Here is a 21,507-nt window from a genome sequence, read left to right as displayed (position 1 = left end):
ATATTTGCTTCCCAATATTTTTTACCTTCGATATTTTGTCTTTCCGATATTTTATTTTCGATATTTTGTCTGTGTACCGAATAAAGATAAAACCGCCTAACGCTAATGCAGGCCCCTTACCCCCATTCCAATGAGGTTGTTTAGTCATATTTTAGCACACAAGTTCTGCAGAAAAATACTGTCAGAACAAGCTGAGAAGTCTTTGTTCATTAAATTTCATTTAATATGATTTGCAAAGCACGGAAACGCACAACAACAAAAAGGCTTCCAAACTAAAAGATGGGAGGCCAACATCCATGATTTGCGGGTTTAAAAGATAGTCAGTTGTTTACGTTCCACCTTGAAGACGACTGCCTTGAACTTCAAAGCATTACTGGTTTCAACAGAAATCCAGTGTAGTATGGACACAGCTTGGGACAATATATGGTCTTTTTTTCACATAGTTTTTTTATTCCAAATTACTCAGTTTTGGACTGTAGTGTCTCCACGAATTTGGGTTGGTGGCTAGCCAGACATCACCAGAGAAGAAGTACTACTCCTTTCAGAGGTTACAAGAATCGCTCCCTATCTGGGACACATGTATTCCTAGTCTCTTGTTAGGTACACAAAAAGAGCTTCTGAATGTGGGACTCAGTGGGAATGCATGATCACCAAATCTGGTCTTAGGGATTTACAATCAGAACACGCCTAGATGAATGAAAGTAGGCGATTGACCTCACTTATCTTTCAAGTGTGTGAAAGGCCCACCGTGAATAGGCACGGCTACCATCCCTAAAAGCAACAGTTACCCACCTTGTAGGATAGTAGGATCTGCTTCTTATAGTTACCCCCACTTTTTGCTGATGTTTCACTGTTATCGACTTAGACTGGCTAGGATCTTGCTATCCAGGACCCCAGCCTAGCTGCTTTCTCCTCTAAATTGTTTGCATGTACTTTAGATACACTCCAGATTTGATTCCGGGGTACCCTTGCAAATTCCCTAGTATAAGGTATACTATGTACCCAGGGCATAGGTACCCCAGAGGCCTCCCAGGGGCTGCAGCATGTATTATGCCACCCCTGGGAGACCATTCAAAATGACACAATAGGTCTGCTACTACAGCCTGTGTAAGGTGGTGCATGCCCCCCTTACTTAGACATAGGTTCATATAGCTACCTTATATCACTGCACATATAAACCTTTCAGTCACCTCTATGGCAGGCCTTATCAATCCTCAAGGCAGGGTGCTGGGTTTTGTGTGAGAGGTTGCCCATGCATGAGCAGAGCCCCTCTGCAGCCTTCAAAATCTATTCTCCAGGGTTGTTCTGTGATGCAGCCATCTATATACTCTTAAGTGCATTATAACCTTGCTTTAAAATGGCTGCAAGGAAAGAGGGAGAAATATGACACCTGGTACCAGCTTTCTCGACCCTGGCATAGCACGATGGATGCTGCCAGCCACAGACATGAGCCTGTCCTCCTGCTGCTGGATGAAACTCGGGCAGGGGAAGGCTTAACAATAGGTTTCCTGTCATGAGGAGGTGTAACCACCTCCCAGACAGTGCATTGGGCCTGGGTGGGTACACTCTCAGTGCTTTGATGTCTGCACTGGGGGCACATTTGGTGTCCCTTTGCATAGTCCAGCTCAAACCAGTTGCAGGAGCCACTTGCTCCTGCTCTGGTGCAAAACTGGACAAAGGACATGGGTGTACCCACCCCTCTGTCCTGACCCTACCATAGTTGGGTCCCCAGAGTTTGTCTCACTCCTTCCTTGGGTATAAAGTAGGAACCCCTGAATACAGGACATTATATTTACCTGGACTAAACTATGCTACCGAAACCTTGGGGCAAATTATCAAGACAGGTGATAAAATTATCGCCGCTTTAGCAGCAGAAAACTGCTGCTAAAACGGCAATAATGGGCTTGATAATATCAATCAATCAATCAATCACTGCATTTTTAAAGTGCGCTACATATTTGTGAGGGTCTCAAGGCGCTGAAGGGGGGGGGGGCTGCTACTGATCGAAGAGCCAGGTCTTGAGAAGTCCTCTGAAGGTCGGCAGATCCTGGGTCTGTCGTAGGCTCATAGGGAGAGCGTTCCAGGTCTTGGGGCTGAGGTAGGAGAAGGATCTGCCGCCGGCGGTAGTTTTCCGGATACGAAGAACTGTGGCAAGGGCGAGGTTGGCGGAGCGGAGGCTGCGGGTGGCGGTGTGGAAGCTGAGTCGGTCGTTGAGGTATGTGGGTCCAGTGTTATGTAATGCTTTGTGTGCGTGGATGAGGAGCTTGAAGGTGATCCTCCTGTTGACGGGGAGTCAGTGTAGGCCTCTCAGGTGGGGTGTGATGTGGCTGCGTCAGAGGACGTTGAGGATCAGTCGTGCTGAGGCGTTCTGGATTCGTTGTAGTCGTTTCAGGAGCTTGGTTGTTGTTCCTGAGTAGAGGGCGTTCCCGTAGTCGAGTCTGCTGGTGATGAGGGCATGGGTGACGGTTTTTCTCGTGTCGGGAGGGATCCATTTGAAGATCTTACGGAGCATTCGGAGTGTGTTGAAGCAGGAAGCGGAGACGGTGTTGACTTGCTTGGTCATGGAGAGGGCGGAGTCGAGGATGAACCCTAGGTTGCTTGCGTGGTTGGTGGGTTCCGGGGCTGTGCCTAGCGATGTGGGCCACCAGGAGTCGTGAGTCGTCCCAGGCTGATGGGGTGGGTCCGAGGATGAGGACCTCCGTCTTGTCTGAGTTCAGCTTCAGTCTGCTGTCCTTCATCCAGTCGGCGATGGCCTTCATTCCTCTGTGGAGGTTGGCTTTGGCGGTTTGGAGGTCTTTGGTGACGGATATGATCAGCTGGGTGTCATCGGCGTAGGAGATGATGTTGAGGTTATGTTGTTGTGCGACGTGGGCGAGCGGTGCCATGTAGATATTGAACAGCGTCGGGCTGAGGGAGGATCCCTGTGGGATGCCGCAGATGATCTCGGTGGTTTTTGAGGGGAAGGGTGGGAGGCGGACACTCTGGGTTCTGCCGGAGAAGAAGGATGTGGTCCAGTCCAGGGCCGTCTCGTGCATTCCGGCGCCCTGGAGGCGTGCTGATAGGGTGCGGTGGCAGACCATGTCAAAGGCTGCTGATAGGTCCAGGAGGATGAAGGCGGCTGTTTCTCCTTTGTCCATCAGGATCCTGATGTCGTTGGTGGCGGCGATGAGGGCGGTCTCGGTGCTGTGGTTGCTGCGGAAGCCGGATTGGGAAGGGTCCAGGATGTTGTTGTCTTCGAGGTAGCGGGTTAGCTGTTTGTTGACAATCTTCTCTGTTATTTTTGCCGGGAACGGGAGCAGGGAGGCCGGAAGGTCTTGAGGTCCTTGGGGTCTGCCTTGGGTTTCTTCAGTAGGGCGTTGATCTCGGCGTGCTTCCAGCTTTCCGGGAAGGTTGCTGTCTCGAAGGAGATGTTGATTGTTTTCCGGAAGTGGGGCACAATGGTTGTGCTGGCTTTATTGAAAACGTGGTGAGGGCAGGGGTCGGATGGGGATCCGGAGTGGATGGAGTTCATGGTTTTGATGGTGTCTTCGTCGCTGACGTTGGACCAGGCGGTCAGGCGACTGGTGCAGGTGGAGGTCGCAGGGGTGGTAGTCTCGGTGGTGGGTGCGGGGGTTTCGGGGTTGAAGCTGTCGTGGATGTCGGTGATCTTGAGGTGAAAGAAGGTGGCCAGGGAGTCGCACAGGTCTTGTGATGGTGGGATGTCCCTGGTGTTGGAGCAGGGGTTGGAGAGTTCTTCCACGATGCTGAAGAGCTCTTTGGTGTTGTGTGCGTTGTTGTCTAGGCGGTCCTTGAAGGCGGTCCTCTTGGCGGTCCTGAAGAGTTGGTGGTGTCTGCGGGTGACGTTCTTGTGGGCTTTGTGGCTGTCTGGTGAACGGTCGCGGAGCCATTTCTTCTCCAGCTTCCAACAGGTGTGCTTGGAGGTCCTGAGGTCTTCGGTGAACCAGGCGACATTCTTGTTGGTGTGGTTGGTTGTGGAAATCTTGAGAGGGGCGAAAGTGTTGGCACAGTCGTTGATCCACTGTTTGAGGTTGGTGGCGGCGGTGTCGGGGTTGATGGGATCAGCGGGTGGTCTCAGGCCAGGGTGGTAGTCAGTTGGTTCTTGGTGACCTTGCCCCTGCAGCGGCGTGGCAGCTGTTGGGTGCGGTGGTGTGTGGTGGGTTTCCTGAAGGTGAAATGGACGCATCTGTGGTCGGTCCAGTGGGGTTCAGTGGTGTGGTTGAAGGAGACGCGGGGGCTTGCGGAGAAGATGGGGTCCAACTTGTGTCCGGCGGCGTGGGTGGGTGTCGTCACGAGCTGTTTGAGTTCGAGGTTGGCGAGATTGTCGATCAGGGCGGTGAGGTAGGCATCGTTGTTGTTCTCGAGGTGGATGTTCATTTCCCCGAGGAGGATGTAGTCCATGGAGGCGAGGGCGTGGGTGCTAACGAGGTCGGCGATGGTGTTGCTGAACTGTGGTCTGTAGACGAGTGTTCCTCTGAGGGTCGTGTTGGGGTTGGTGTGGATCTGGAAGTGCATGTGCTCGGCAGTGGTGAGGTGTCGTTGGTGTTGGTCGAGACTCTGAGGGTGTCCTTGTGGATGATGCCGATCCCCCTCCAACTCTGTTGGTGCGGTCTCTGCGGGAGATCTTGTAGCCCTGTGGGATGGCTATGGCGATGTCTGGTGCTGAGGTAGCGTTCAGCCAGGTTTCCGTCAAGAAGGTGACGTCGGGGCGGTAGAGTCTAGGAGGTCCCAGAGTTTGATGGCGTGCTTGCGGGCGGAGCGGGTGTAGAGGAGGATGCAGCGGAGGTAGTTGGGTTCTCTGGTTGGTGGTTTGGTGGGCTGGATGCTGGTGAATCGGCAATTCTGGCAGGTGAAAGGCCCTTGGGTGCGCTTCGGGATGGCCCGGTAGCAGGGGTGGTTTCGTCCGCGTTGAGTGCGTGGAGGGTGCTGGAGTCATAGTGCAGTCTGGTGTTGCGGGGGTTGTGGGGTCCAGGGGTTCTGGCGCTGGGCACGGTCTGGGCTGCTCGCGGCCTCCATAAGGAGCAGAGGGAGGGAGGAGCAGCTGGGAGGTGGGAGCGGGGCGGCCAATGGGAGGCAAGGGGGCGGGGGGAAGGGACACGCTGGCGGGAAAACGGAAGCGGGGGGCACGGAGGGCGAGGGGCGAGGGAGCAGGGAGAAAGGCAATACGGGCACAGGTGATCAGAAAGCAGGATGGGCAGAACAACAACAATCAGGGGCAAAAAAAGGGCACAAAAAGCAGGATGGGCAGAACAACAACAATCAGGGGCAAAAAACGGGCACAGAAAGCAAGATGGGCAGAGTAACAACAACAGGGGAAAAAACGGGCACAGAAAGCAAGATGGACAGAGGAAACAGAACAGTACTTAGCAGCGATACAGGCGGGGCTCACGGGTCACACAGGGGGCTGCGTGGCAGTGAGGGGAGCGACCTGCCTGGTGACAGGGTCAAAGGTCATAATATGCTCCATCGTATTCCGATTGAATCTCAGGTTAGATGTCCTTCACATCTAACATGGACTTCAATTGGAATTCCATAGAGTATATTATCAAGCCCATTATCGCCGAAAACTGCCACTAAAGTGGCGATAATTTTATCGCCAGTCTTGATAATATGCCCCCAAAAACTTTGAAGATCTGCAAGATTCTGGACAACTGAAGAATCTCCCTTGGAGTAAAGGAGTTACTCACCTGCAAAGCAGGTACCTAAATGCATCTGACTAGTTTGAATCGCCAAAGCTCCTGAGGATTCTGAAGATTTCTGCATCACAGGAGGTGGGTTTCCAATGTCTCTGAGGTTGATCTGCGCTCTCAGCAATTCAGAGGTCCGAATCCCTCATGGGGACCGTGCAACCTGAACCCCTGCGCACCGGCTCTTTTGCAGCAGCATATGCTTACCGGCAACCCCTGAGGCTGTGCTTTGGGCTACTTGTAGTCCTGACCCCTAGCAGTGTTTTCACCAAAGATGTCTGGCCTACGCTCCATGAGTGTTCTGTGGGCTGGTATTTTGTGATTCCTCTCGAGGGCTCTTTGCGATCCCTGGTTTGTTGGCCTGTGGGTACCTGTGAAGGTAACTTTAACTTCCGTGGGCTTTCTTGGTTGCTCCAGATGTGCCCTTACACTCCATTGCTTGGAAAGTCCTCAGGACCTTGCTGGTCCTCACCAAAGCTGATTTCCTCTGACCCCGCGGGTTGCAGTTGCCAAGGCTTGTTGGTGTTCTATCCTGACACTGACACCCAGCACTCGACATCCTTCGTAGGACAGCTCACCCCCGGACTTTGGTCATGCTCGACATCTCCTGGTCCCCGTGGCTGCAGAGTCAAGCATTGCGTCATCTCACCTGAAGCACCCGACATCGGTGGGCATTCGTCTACCGAGCCCCTGGTCACACTGAAGTGACCCAGACTCTGTCCCCTCTGCTTTCAGGTTCTTCTCATCTCTGATCCAGGTTTGGATCACACCGTACACTTTTCCTCCCCATTGCAGCAGCACTTTGCAGCATCACGCCATAGAAAACGACGAAGATTCCCGACACCATTTGACACCTATGCACCAGGCTTCCCTGGGTTAGGTAACATGAGTACTCCAGTGCTCACATGGGTGCTGGCCTTAGAACCTTCTATGTTTGAAAGGGTTTGCTCAAAGTCCTCTCCTAAGTGCCCTTAATCTTTAAAATTCCTACCGCAACATTCCTGTAGAGTTGCACAGAGCTCACAGCTGTGTTCTCACACTGCACACGTTCCCAGTGGGTCCTCTGTGTCACTACCTTGGGTGGTCCCTTGGCGTCCCAGCGATTCTATGTGCTGTTGGCACTGTGTCTTGTCAAGTCGTGGTTGTTATACCACTTTCTTAGTATATGGTTCGGTCTCCCCCTGGAGCCCGTTGTGTATTGTGCTATTTATTTACTGCTGTTCTAGTACTGTAATAGTGTGTGCCTTGTTCTCTAATCGCATAAAGAGGTTAGTAGAAAGTGTTTAGTAATAAATACATATATTTTATACATACCTTGTGTGGTTCTCCGTTCATTTGGTCATTCAGGAGGTTATAATCTGGTAAACCAAGCTACTTTACATTCCTTCGATTCTTAGCCTGAAGTTTTCTCTCCATAGCTACCACTAGGATAGCTTTCAATAAAGGCTGTCTTTAATCTAATAATCAATAAGGGTTGTTTGGACTGGTGCAAGGTGCCCACTATAACTAGTGGACAGCATATACCAGGCCAACTTCTCACACACCTCATTTTCACTCGGCTGCATTGTCAGGTTGTCTTCAGTGGCTTGGTCGTCAGAACCCTTTGACCTGCAGCTCATCAATGAATGACTATATGAAGATTGACTCTATTTAGCAATGGCCTGCTGTATATCCCTACAAGAGATGGCCACACAAGACATGGTGATTCCAGGCAGGAAACAGCAGAAATGCCCTTGGTTCGCAGGGAGAAAACTTCCTCTATGTCGAGAACATTTATTTTTTGTTTATCACAAAACAAAACCTGTTTTAGAAGTTTTGATTTTGGCAAAGAAAAACATTGTCAAGCCACTCACCATGACGCGACTCCAGTGAAGCACCACAAATAGCATGGGTGGACCTTGGCCAGGTCAGTGGCGGAGTGACTTCCCCTACTCTTAAGCTAAGCAGACATCACCTAGGAGATCACTATATCTTATTTTTTAGAAGACCAAGTTTATGCTTTTGTTCATGCATTCCATTCCTGCACAATCTGATCACTGTCTTGCGGTTTTAATTCATAGGTTATTGGACCTTTTAAAAGCCAAGAACTAAAACATGATTTCTATTTTCCTACTGTAGCTTCAGTCTGAAATTACTCAGAAGGCTACAGTCCTTTCTGTCCTAATCGCCTCTGTTTAAGGTAGCACAGATGTCTTTTTAGCCAAGATGCACCAACACAATTCTTTATTTAAATATCTCTCTGACACACCTCTAAGAAAACAAAGTGCTGACTCCGGAAAAACACTAGGCATATTGTGAAGGAGGCAGAGGCATTCATATGAGTGCTGTACTCAAATAACCGGTAGTATTTGCCTCTCTGATAGCACTGCAAATTGAAAAGTATAATTCTGAGTGATAAAGAGGTTTAGGGAAGCATTCCAGTTTACTTGAAACAATTTATAAAAATATAGGGCCATATTATCAAGAAAGGGCGATACATTATTGCCGCTTTTATCTGCAGGAAACGGCGGATAAAACGGCGATAGTGGGCTTGATAATAGGCCCTTGTGAATTCCCATAGAAGCCCAAGTTCTGGTGTTAACCTGGGCTTCTATGGGAATTCACAAGGGCATATTACCAAGCCCATTAACCCCGCTTTAGCTGCAGATTCCTGCCGATAAAAGCGGCGATAATATATCGCCCTTTCTTGATAATATGGCCCATAGTCACCCGCCTAGATCTTCGATCCGCTCAGCAGCACCATGGCAAAATCCGGTGGTTTCAATACATGTCATACAGGTCCTAACAAAGGCAAGCCTGTGCTTTATGCGGCATCAGTTTGTGGAAAGCATTGCCGCTATTCCTCAGCAAAACTCAGGATTTATTTGCATTTTAAGAGGAACTTTGCTGACAGCCTTTCAGAACTAACAAATGACCAATAGGTGTTAGAGGATTACACTAAAACTCAGATCATCAAAAATAGTTAAAATCAATTTCTCTTTTCATTCCAACCCAATGCTATTATGAACTATGTGAGCACCTGTGGACTTCAACTTGAAGATTTGGGAAAGCAGGAGGGAAGATCTTTAAAAGGCCGGTGTGTGGCAAGCAATACTGTTTACTGCAAACTAGAGGCCTTGCACTCGAAAGCAAGAACAGCATATTGTTCATGAAGAAGTTGGTGGCAGTGGAAACCAAGTCCAGCAACACAGTCCCTCTCTCCATATACTTGTACATGCCAGTGATTGGGAGGTGTGGACATCGTTTATTACCCAGTTTGATCTATCTTTCATACAAAATGCCCTTCTCTATCAGCATTAATAGGACATTCAGTTATTTAACAGGCACTATCATTCCTCTCATTCACTGCAAAGTAACACTACCCTAAACCCCCAATCAAAATAAATTAATGTTGTTTACCTCAAACACAGTCTGGGGGCCCTGGGCCAAACGTATTTTGGGGGCCCCTGTTCGGAACACTTTGATTTTATTATCCAGTTTAAGCTCTTTGATAGCCACCTTGGCCAGGTCACTGACAGTGCACACGCACATTCGTCCAAATTCTAAATGTATTTACATCTAATATTCAGAGATAATGTGTGTTTTCAGTATTGTAACATAGCAGCAGCTCCATAATATTACTACAAATAATCTCTGTGACCCCCTCCCATTTCTCATATGTGAGGTCCCATATTGATCTAAGAGAAACGTTTATTATGGGCATTGCATGAAACATAAACGAACCATTTGTCTGAAAAATGTCTGTAATAAACTCTCACATATTACCCACATTTAAAATTAATTAAAGGAAAATGCTTTTTGCAACAAACTGTCCAATACTTATTCAAGGTCATCAGTACAAGAACGGATCTGGCTCTATCAGGGGGCCCCCTAAAAGGCTGGGTGGGGCCCTGGGCAAGAGGCCGCTTTGCCCATGCCTTAAAACGTCTCTGAGCCTAAATAAAAAAATGACCAGAGCAGGGTCAAGTAAGTAAAGGAATTACATAGGAAAATCCTACTAAAACTTTCATATGATTCTAAAAGTGTCAAAGCGATGGTGGAAATAGTGCTTCTGCTCATAAGACTCCCATTTGTGTTTGATGTGGTTAATCACGATGCTCTGCTCTCCTGGCTTATAGAATGTAAGGGACAATCATTTTGCATGGTCTAAAGTGGGAAAATATTGTAACTTAAATCTTATTGTAAAGTTGCATCTGCAAATACCACTTCTCTTCCCCTTTGTTGTCTGTCTGGACTCGCCTCTACTTAAACAATCCATAATGTTTATTTCACCTTTCTGGAAAATAAAACAGAACTGTGAGAATTTGGATTATTAGTTGGAGGAGCTGTGTGTTTTCATAAAGTAATTTCACAATTCCATACCAGGCCAAGTTAGATCTCAATATTAAACCCAATCTCAACCCTTGGTAGCCACAGCATAGAGGAGGCAGGCTTAACTTGGGAGAAATGTGTAAATCATTTATCAGAACCAAAACAGTTATAAAGCAGAATACACTTACCAATAAAAGTTCCACTCCAATTTATAAAAACAGAGTAACATGTAATGAAAAAATAGCCACCAAAAGGACAAAGATTAGATGAAGGGAACTGGAGATGTGATTCCTAGATTTTTTAAGTCAAAATAATACCCAAAAACTCAAAGCACCAATTGCAGTTATCTGGTCGCCCAAGACAGGCTCTAAGTCAAAAGTTAAGGTAGACCAAGAGTTACTGCCGGTTGGTTACAAGGACCAGGTTTGTCACACTGGAAATTGTGTATTCTAATTTAGTACATTTTCTGGAGGAAAGTTCCCCTCAATTGATTGTCCGCAGGTCAGGCTGCAGGGTGCATCCGGAGGAGGGCTCGATGATGGCAGGACTCGATGGGAGCCTCTGTTCAACTGGAAACTTGGTGCAGTCAGTGTTGATGGCAGAAAAGCTCCAAGTGGGCGAAGTCTGAAATCTGTATCCAGGAAGTTCTCATTGGTGGTGGGATGCTGTTTGACATTGGCCTCTACTTTCAGGTTTGGAAAGCTTTTTCCATAAGTCAGCAAGGAAAAACGGGTGAGCTGAGTCCTACCTGTAATGCGATGTTGGCGGCTGCAGCTTCGGCATCAATCTTGCTCTCCATTGATTTGTTTCCAAGTGTCCAGTGTTACAGGTTTTCAGTTAAGGAGAGTACACTCTTACACCAGCCAAGTGGTCCAGATACTTGTGGGCACCACTTGCGGGTTAGGACTCACTCTCCCAAAAGCTACCAGCAGGGACCAGGGCAAATCTAGTTGGAAATGGTCAGCTGGGTTCTTGGAAAATGTAGGCTTCTTGCAGCCCTGCAGCCTAACAGGAAGTCAGCCAAATAACCCTTGGAGTCCACTCATCTGCTCTAGTTACAAATGGAAGCACGCACAGCACTTAGGGTTTCTCTCCACAGGATCAACAGCAGGCTCAGTCTTTCTCCTATCTTTCACATGTCCAAATGTGTTCTGAAGAAAGTATCCAGGGGTTAATATGTGTGCCTGAAATTAGCTTGTAGGTGGGGGGAGACTTTCATACCAATAGGGAAAAAGTTCCATGGGGCAATACCAATCACTTTGACAGCATGTCCTGGGGGTTTGATTCTAAACACTCAAACAGTGCCCTGCTCTCTCAAAATCCAACATGGCAGAAGCATTTGCCCCCTTGGCAGAGCTCTGAGCACACCCCTGAGGTGTGTCTGGGGAAATGAGAAACGCCCTCTGCAAACCTGTTGTGAAACAGTTTTCCTCCCAGTGGGATTGGTGCCAGCCTGACTACCTGGAAAAGGGCAGGCTTAGGTGTGAGTTACATCTGCCTGTGACAGAGAATGCCCCTTTGTGTAACATGTGCAGTTGGTGCACACACCCCCCAGTTTATCCTGTCAGGGATAGTTTCACCTCCTCCCACCCAAGGCCCTTTTGTATCTCTTACTGGGAGCCATTCACACGTCTTTGGAGAGTGCTAGCAGGCTTCCAGGAGACAGTTCAGCTTTAACTTTGAAAAGGCTACAAAAGGCTTGAGGCCAGAAAATTGTGACTTTCTATAGTCACTATTTCTGAAATAGTTAGTCAAAATTCGACTTCAGCATTAAGATCGATTTTGCTTAACTATAAAAATGAATGTTTGCAGTATTTTTCTAGCTATTGCCAATCTGAAGATAGCTTAAGTAGTGAAATAAAGTAACCTGGTGTTTCCCATGGCACAGCCAGCCATGCCACAGTGAAAATAGGGCTTGGCGCCTTTGTCACTGTAATGGCTTGAGAAAACACTAAATAGATATTTCTTATTTTATATGCTACGCACCATGCCATATGGCTGGTAAGGCCCACTTCAGGTGTGAATTGCTACTATTAAAAGGGAGGTCTGTGCCTGTTAAAAGGGTGATATTAACAGGTTGAAATGGCAGGCTTAGATTCATGCTTTACCTTGTCACTTTAGTGGTGACACATTAAGTGCTGCTGTCCACTAGGGACATTTAACTTACAGGCCCTGGGCATACAGGGTATACTATACTAGGAACGTATGGGCAATTTAAATATGCCGATCGGGGATAAGCCAATTGTACTAATGTTTTAGGGTGTCAGAGTACATGCACTGGGGCCTTGTAGCAGGGCCCCAGTGCAAAAGTCGAAAAACCAGCAGCCTCAGTCCAACAACTGGAGGTGATCATGCAAAAAGTGGAATTTTCTAACACTAACCATGATATTTTATAGAGTTCCTACATGGACTGTACCAAACTATATATACAAACCTGTACAAATGAGAAATAAATCCTATGGTACTGAGAGCGGATTCTCACAGATAGTTGTGCTTAATTCATCTACCAGTCTCTCTCTCATTCTGGTGACTAACGTCATCCCTCAGAAATCATCTTCTAAAAACCTCAAACCAAGCAAACAAATTGATCATGTTAGTTAACATGTATAACTGTCAAATACCCATCCTAAAAAACATCTGTTCCTCTCTCTTGGCTATGATATTACCATTGAGCTCTCTTATGTGAAGGTGGCTGGGCCACTGTAATGTCTTATCCTGACAGTTTCTTCCCTTACCTGCAAAAAATTCAAAACTTTGCATTGACTTGCTGAAAATTGCTATCAAGTGGCCAAACTGCTAACTCCCAATACAAGCCTTTGCTTATTTAAGATTTTCTTCCTGATGCATCTGTGCCTTTATTTTCAGGCCCCATCATAACTGACCAACATGACAATAATTGTTCCTTCTAATCACCTGAGTGGGTTATTGCCTATATCCATAGTATGTTTGACCTCAAAGGGAAGTGAGAGGTTCTCTGTAGCGCGGAGCTTTCTACCACCATATATAACAACAACTGACACTTCAGAAATATCTGTGCTATACAAAACTCGAAAAATAAAAAAAGCATGTCCAATGTGGCCAGAGAGTCACCCCGTTGGCCACAGCATTACTTTTTGTCACCTGCTAATGCCACAACCGTGTGCTCTAAAATTAAGAATCTTATTAAAGGTGATTTAAATCCTTTCCACTGAATACAAAAGCAATACATGCACTTTCCTTCCTTTGTCCTTGTGCTGTGTCCTTGCTGTTAGGAGGGCCAAGGGTAAACAAGCGCACAATGACACAAGCAAATCTCCACAGAAAACTCCAGGTTTAATAAGCAACCGTTCTATAATCTTTTCTCTTTTGCATGATTATGGTTTGGGAATATTTTATGAAGAAGATTGCCCTTGTTTCTGTTTGCATGTACTTTCAAATGGCATCATGCACCCTGTGGAACTAGAGCATGAGCCATAAATGTTCTTTCAGTGGAACAATCTTTTTAAACTTTAATCGATATTTTATCTTGCATTGTCTGCTGTTAAAAGTGGTGATTTATTATTACCACCAGGTCTTTAAAAATGTAATGTGATGTTCTTGACTATAGATTACAAATGGGTTTTAGAGTTTACTAGGCCCCATTGAGAGAGAGTGAGGTGAAGCAGTTTACGCATGCGCGTTACCACTAACCTACGCGTTCACAACTACCATTGTGTTTCCGCTCCCAGAGCTCCTAGGTGCAGAAACACTGGACTCTTTTTTACTGGCTGGAAATCCGGCTAGTACATTTCACATGCAGATTGGACAGGGACTGCAAATGCAAGGACATGACTGGCATTCTACGGCTTGAGTGAGCATCACTCCCCTCTGCCCCCCGCCAGCACACAGCCTGCCCCTCCCACTGACATAGGTCCCCATCCCACTTGTACCACCTAGTACAGATGGTAAATACAATCAGAATTGTCCCTAGAATGGGAAAACCGCAGGCAGAAAAGGCCAAGTAATTCCGGTTCTGAATGTTATTCCTCATTTTGGTAAAAAAATTCTCATAATTACAAAATGAAGGTGCTGTACTGCATTTACAGGGTCTAGAGTCACAGATTTATGCTGGCAATTGTACCATGCAACTTGTAATTTAAGCCATAGTGTATAAAGGTCGGGTGGATTCTATACAGGGTATTTGCATGGTATAAAAGTGAAGCAAATCTTCAACATTGTAATGGCAGTATGCTAACTACAATTGCTATTATTTCACACAATGTAATAATATCAGGTACATTTTGGTAACAAGCGATCTTTTTATCTGACTTTAGGGTGAACAAATATTTATTAAATATGCCCTTACAGCAGCACTTTAGTTGACTGTCACATATGAAAAGTTTACGGATGTATGTTTTTGCAGCTGAAGAATCACTTGCGTGCGACAATCCTGGGTTACCTGAAAATGGCTACCAAATCCTTTACAAGAGACTTTATCTGCCGGGGGAGTCCCTCACATTCATGTGCTATGAGGGCTTTGAGCTTATGGGAGAAGTTACTATTAAATGCATCTTGGGACAACCATCCCACTGGAGTGGACCACTGCCCATGTGTAAAGGTAAACAATTATTTTTCTGAAGCAATGTGTGTTTGAGCATCAGTTGACAGAAAATAAGAAGATACTGAGTATATGTGCATTTTATAACTTCATGGGTCCAACTTATGTATGGTTTACTAGCATTTGTTTTAACTTTATTATCAATAGTATTTGCAGCCGCGGCCCATGCAGGTAAGAGCGGTAGGGCGGTGGGGCCGGATTCGGGGGGGAGTATTTCGACAGACGACAAGGGAAAATTGATTATTTATTTAATTTTCCCACAAGGTTGTCTGTCAAATCCTCCCCCATCCCGCCCCTTCACCCCACCGTGCTTACCTGCATGGGCCGTGGCTGAGCATTCATAGTAAAAAGGTTGATATTCAATATTTTCCGTCTATTGTGTAGTTACATAACACTCACTAAGGGACTATATAGCAAGAGGAAATCTCTCTCAACAAAATACAGTTCCTAGCCCTCTTTTCCAGGGATTCACCCATTAAAGAGTTTTATAACTAATGTACATGCTCAGAACTGGCTTAGAAATCAAAAGCTGCCCTGCAAGTCATGGGACATTAGTCTGATAAAGGTGAAAATGTATAATCCCAAAAAAGGCAATGGTAGCATAGATTCCTCAGTAACTTTAATTTCTGCAGGAGGCTTCTCCATTGCCACACTGCGACGTTGTAAGCGGTGTAGATGTCATTGTTTTTCGTCAATGTAGATCTGGCCCCTTAGCTGGTGATGTTCAATTATTTTCTTGACTGTGATTGAGCTTACCTTTGAAGGACCCCAACTCACACCCAACAAAAGGATTTGACTGAACCTCTTCTTTTATGCTCACTTCGCTCATTGAGAAATTGTTGGATTCACTCCAAGGTCGAACTGAGTTCCCTAAGGTTTGTAGACAAATGCAATAGTTTTTATACTACATGTTGAATGGGCAGGGTGAGGTAGAGGCCTGGTGGTCATCATAGAGGTTTGCAAGTATATCTAGTAATACTAGGGATTCCTTGCCTTCGGCGGGTCTGAATCCTGACTGAAGGCCAATGTGTAGCCTGTCTCCATCCTTATATACATGCAATTATCTTAATGTATATCATTAAAAAAATGATTTTTCATATTTTTAAGTAAAGTTTACTTTGGAAAACAATGTTTCTTGATTTAAGTAGTTGACGTCACCTTTCTTTTCCATTGGCACTCGAGTTTGTCATTTCACATCGTGAAATAGACAGATGGGATACTGTTTTTTTGCTGTTAATGTAACTGCATTAGTTGTTGCAATATGTTTATTGTCCAGGGCAGCAGTGGGGAACTGAAGTCAGCCTTGGCAGAAATGCTCAAACCAGCCATGCCGCCTTCGTCTACTTGTGATATTGCTCTCTTTCCACCTATCCACTATTCATTTTCCCCCTATCATTGGCTCTCTCTCTCTCTCTCTCTCTCTCTCTCTCTCTCTCTCTCTCTCTCTCTCTCTCGCTCTCCCTCTCTCTCTCTCTCTCTCGCTCTCCCTCTCTCTTGAAACCTTCCCGTACCTGTTGCAATTATCCTTTGGGAGCTGGGGAAAGTGGCAGATGCACTAGAAATGGCGTGTGGCTTTCAAATCTGGGCGCCGAGGGCTCCCGCCCACTGGTAAAATGCCCTGTGGAAGAAAAGGCCTGTCCAGCCTGTAATTTTCTGGCTGTAAACCTCCTTGCACACATTGACAGGATCATTGCACAGACAAAAGCTTCAATCCGTCATTACTATGTCAATCATAAAATTGAATCAGAAAGATAAGCCTATGAGTTGAACCCCTACATTAAGTACTTTTTAAAAATGAGTTCACAGATGCAAAGCTATAATTTAGTGCAAAGGATTAATATATTTGTACCTGACATACGCCCAAACAATTCAAAGAGTTCATTTGATACTATACATGTAAATCTTGTACTTAAAGGATTTTCATAAATTTCATATATTTTTTGACTGGTACAACTCCCATCAGTTTGCCTATGTTTTATAAAGTTATTTGTACTTTGTTTTGCTTCAGAGACTGAAAATATAATGAGGCCATTTAGAGCTCAGCAGGTGGGCTGCCAACTTGCTATTGAAGATGAATGCACTCCTATGAACCCTCCAAGGCGGATGACCTCCCTCTAAAATTACAGAGCTGGTTTGTTGCGGCGCATGTTCTCACACCAATGCAGCAACAACATTTTTTTTCTCATCTGAAAGACTGGCTGACTGCCATGTTATAGAAGCTAGCATTTTTTTTCCATTTGCAGGAATAAATTGCCAAAGACACAAAAAGCTATAACCCTGCCATAACCCTGACATGCAGAGGGTTGTCTACCCATGCACGAGGACCATTGCTAGATATTCCTGTACAGGTTAACCATGGCCTGTATATTAACACAGAAATGGGACAAGCAATTGGGCTAACAGAACATACATTTCTGATGGCAGAGAAAGCTGGGGCCCCACTGTCATAAACCTACTGGTTCGCCCACCTCTAAACCAGATAGGGGAACTGGAATTTTAGCACGGTGCAAGCCTTGTGAATTTATACTGGCTTCCTACACCATCAAATGCTTAATGATATTCCAATTGAGTTGAGAGGTTCACAAACGCTGCATTCTTCGTTTCTAGTCTTTTGAGAAGCACCAACTGGAGCTGTCTGTACGCAAGACATCAACAGTATTAACAGTGCAGGCGCTGTTATCTTGTAAATAAACACTAAGAACTCTGTAGGGGCTTACCTGGGTGCTCCTGACGCCGCCACCGCCGAGAGTCATTCGGAGGCAGCCATAACGTCGTCGCCGCCCCGGGACATCAACTCCTGGCAGCCCTAGCGGCGCGACGTCAACCAAACCACGCAGCCAGCAGCGCCAGGAGGCGTTTAAAGCCGGCACAGTCCCCCGTGTCGCGGGACGCGCGCAGGCGTCGCCGGGCAGAGCCCGGGCAGAGGGCGGGCCGTCTGTGGCCATCCGGGGACGAACGAGGACGGGCCGGGCCATCCCCCTTGGCTTGACCGTTGAGAACCCGTAGGTGATTACTACATATGAAACTTTGTTTTTATTGAATATCATTTATTTGAGGCACCTGATCAACCCTAAAATGTCTGTCCAAACTACTTTACCCGATAACTATTTGCTGAAAGTAGTGTCTAGAATCAATTGTGACAGAAGGAAATCATTGGGGAAAAGTATTGTTCCAGACCTTTCATCGATTCCATCAACAGATGTAAATAATGCAGTTATTGCGGATACTGACATTGTCAGCGAGACTGTTGCATTAGCGGAGCATGATAATATTGATGTTGATTTAACCACGGCATTAGATATTTCAATCAGGGCGGAAAATGATCCAAGTGAGAACCCCGAAGGTACACCACAACCATCTGTTAGGGCTACTAAATATATGCGTGCCTGTAAGAAAATGGCACCTAAGCGGGGAAATAACTCTAACAGAAAGAATAGAAAAGATGCCTTACATAAGGAGAGTGCCGATGAAATGGGGGCATTATCAAATGACAATTTTGTTTCTATTATGCCTGACCAAATAGACCTGTTACTGAGTAGTATTTACGATAAATTTAATAGGGTAGTAGACCCCCTGTTAACTAAAATCGATGATCTGCAGGCAGAAGTAGTAAGATTAAGGGCTGCGGTGGATCAGCATGCCGGCGAATTGGAAAAATCTATATCTATCTTCAAAATGCCGACGTGTGCAACCACTGTATCTACTACTAACAGGGCGCTACCACAATTACGACCTACTAATAGTGCCCCGTCCTCTAATACTAGGAAACAACAGCCCAATGAGCCACCTATACCTAGCCATATGATAGCTCAGGAGGCAGGCCGACCTTTACAGCAATTAAGCGTTGGGTCGACAAGCTCAAGCTCAAGCTCAGGGTCGGGTATTTTACAGAATAATGTTAGACCTATACCGGCCCCAAATAGTGTAAGGGCAGCCCCGGTACCAGCTGGTTTATCCCTGCCCGCTGTAACAAGGGGAACGAATGGTGTACCCATGCGGATATGTAGGCGCCCAGTTGACCTTCCACCTGAATGTGTACCTTATGTAGTGGTACTTACTAATGTTCCGATTTTAACCCAGGTCCCCATTACCCAGGAGTCAGCGGAATCTTTGAAGAATAAAACAATTTCCTGGTTAAACCGCCACTGTGGTTTTCCAGTTGGCTACTCTGATCAAATTGTTTCGATCAGAAGAGTCAATTGGATTGGTAATACAAGAAAAACATGTGGGGGGGACTGCGTGATTATCAATTTTAAACATCCGCAACACGTTGCGACTGTTCTCCTTAGAGCAGCTTCACTCACGCAGTCAGAGACAGATGTAGTTGCTAGACCTCTGGGCTACTTTTATAACCATCTTAGCAGGCCACCCTCTGTTGATTGCGGGGAGGGGGTAACAAGTAACTTCACCTGTCCACCCTTTGTAAATAGACCTGTGTTGCCTAATCCCCGTTCTGGTTTCCATGATGGCACATTTACCCCGCTGATGCATGCGATGAGTTCTGCGATAGGTGGGAACAATTTGGGGAACAAATTTGTAGCTTACTCCCCCAATCCTCTTACCAACTATGGTATCATCCCTCCGCCTGTCAATGGGATGGTCTACCAAGTCCCTATTCAGAATAGGTATCAGTCGTTGAGTTTTCTGGATCAGAATGATTGACATGAGACTGACCCCTTCCGGGGTGATGTACCTAGTAATAATTGCGGAACAGTAGTTACCCATGCGAATGAACCAGATGATAACGTGATTGAAGAGTGTACATTAGTAGGGGGAGATGTCTCAAATACAATGTATAACATAGAGCTTTTTAATCTAGAGGATAACATGTCCATACCTAGTGATGAACCGCTTATTATTAGCCATGAGAGTGATAGAATAACTTGCCACATTGACAGTTGGAATATTGCAGGCCTAGTGGCCAAGGAGGATATGTTGGGATGGGTAGATTTTGTGAATTTATTTGACATCATTTGCCTTCAGGAAACCTGGTGTAAAAACTTTAAGGGCATTGATGGCTTTGTATCCTATGAACTTCCTGCCTTGGCCTCAACCCATGGTAGAGCTAAAGGAGGGTTGTTGATGCTGATTTCAGTAAAGTTGCCTATTCTGGTGAAAAAATATGTTAAAGTGGGGGACCATTCACAAATTTTATGGCTAGCGCAAGAAGCGGGTAGAAATATACTTTTAATTAATTTCTACAATAACATATTTGATGGCACTAGACATGTTGTTATTAATGAGCTAGATAGGGCATTGACCAATTGTGTCAACAATTTTAATGGTGTTTTTGAATTTATTTTTGTGGGGGATTTTAATGTCTCAGTATGCCCATTATCATCTCAGAAGTTATGTGGGGTGTATAATCGTCTGGGGGATGCTGAAGTCCACTTTCCCCATCACTCCTATGGAGAAACCCTGAATAACTTCTTGATAGACCATGATATGGAAATTATGGATAATGCCAAAAATGATGAGGGCGTGAACATACCGACTTTTAAAGGAAGGGGCGCTAACACTATTATTGATTTTATATGCAAGTCCTCAACCCTTACCCCGTTATGCTCTGTGATCAAGGTGGTTGATGTCATGCTAAGTGATCATAACTGTTTAACTACTGATGTAATAATATGGAACCGTGTCCCTATATGTGAACAAGGTAGTATTGTTAATATTGTACCTCATAGGCGGAATGGCCATAGGCTGAGGTGGAAGGGAGACAAAGCGGATATAACATCTGAGGCCATCATCACAAGTTGTCTAATAGATATTACGGCAATTCTAGAACAGGATGACACCTCGGTCGACAGTATTGTCCACTTTGATAGAATCAATTCAACCATCAATAAGAAGTTTACCAAAAAGGTTGGTCACAATGATAGATATAAAAGGGGGTGGTTTGATCATGCGTGCACTATTGCCCGAAGGAATCTTAAAAATGCCTTGGCAGTTAAACCAAGAGATAGGAGCACGGTGATTAATCTTAGGCAGGATTATAATTTGATCCTTAAACGTAGAAAAACCGAATTACAGCAGGAAGCATGGGACAATCTGAACCAAGCAGCAGAATTGAAGAATTGCACTCTGTTTTGGTCTACGGTAAATAGCCAATTCCTAATAGATGAAAAGGTTCCAGAACTCACATCTAACGTGAGTATGGAATCTTGGATCCAACATTTTTCTATTATTTTTGATACGAGTAATAGACCTGTCCCCAATGGAGAAGGCTGGCCTATTACAGCCTTAAACATCACCATTGATGAGGTTATGGTCAGTATTAGAGCCAGTAAGGGAGGTAAGGCCCAGGGTCCCGATGGAGTACCCATAGACGTGTACAAGACTGCACCGGAGATTTGGGGTCCATTGTTGGCGAAAATCTTCAATGCAGCTATTTGTTGTAAAATACCGTCTACTTGGGAGGAATCAATAATTGTTCCTATTTATAAAAAAGGTGACCGGGCAGATGCCAAGAATTACCGACCAATATCTTTACTGGACTCATCTGTCAAAATTATGAGTCGGGTCCTCTTAGTAAGATTAGAGGAATGGGCAGAAACAAATGAGATTTTAACTAATTGTCAGTATGGGTTCCGAAAAGGGCGTGGCACCATTGAGCAGTGTCTGAATTTAGAGCTTTTGGTAGGGAAATATACCCAGGCCAAACAAGGGTCGCTTTACTTATGTTTTGCTGACCTAAGCAGCGCTTTTGATATGGTAGACCACGCTATACTATGGGCCAAACTGATAGAAATGGGGGCTCCCAAAGGTATTATTTATTTCCTAGCCCGCCTATACGAAAAGCTTAGTACCAGCGTCCGATATGGACCTAATGGGGAGTGTACGACTAAGTTCAGGATCGGGAGGGGAATTAGACAGGGGTGTGTTCTAGCACCCCTGCTTTTCACCCTCTTCATAAATGAGATGGATTCTGTCCTG

General features: G+C 45.6%; 1 protein-coding gene across 2 annotated transcripts in view; it reads left to right on the top strand.

The window, feature by feature from the left end:
- The window catches only part of SEZ6L (seizure related 6 homolog like), a 1,424,144-nt gene that overhangs the window by 1,225,665 nt on the left and 176,972 nt on the right, over positions 1–21,507 (top strand). For both annotated transcript variants that reach the window (XM_078667320.1, XM_078667319.1), the window contains exon 13: positions 14,377–14,571. In XM_078667320.1, the coding sequence (XP_078523446.1) occupies positions 14,377–14,571 (195 nt within the window). The remainder of the gene's footprint in view (positions 1–14,376; positions 14,572–21,507) is intronic.

Source organism: Lissotriton helveticus, chromosome 11 (genome assembly GCF_964261635.1).
Source record: "Lissotriton helveticus chromosome 11, aLisHel1.1, whole genome shotgun sequence".
In the NCBI taxonomy this organism is placed as follows: Eukaryota; Metazoa; Chordata; class Amphibia; order Caudata; family Salamandridae; genus Lissotriton; species Lissotriton helveticus.
Note: the sequence above shows the minus strand (reverse complement) of the source record. Positions and strands in the feature narration are given on the sequence as shown.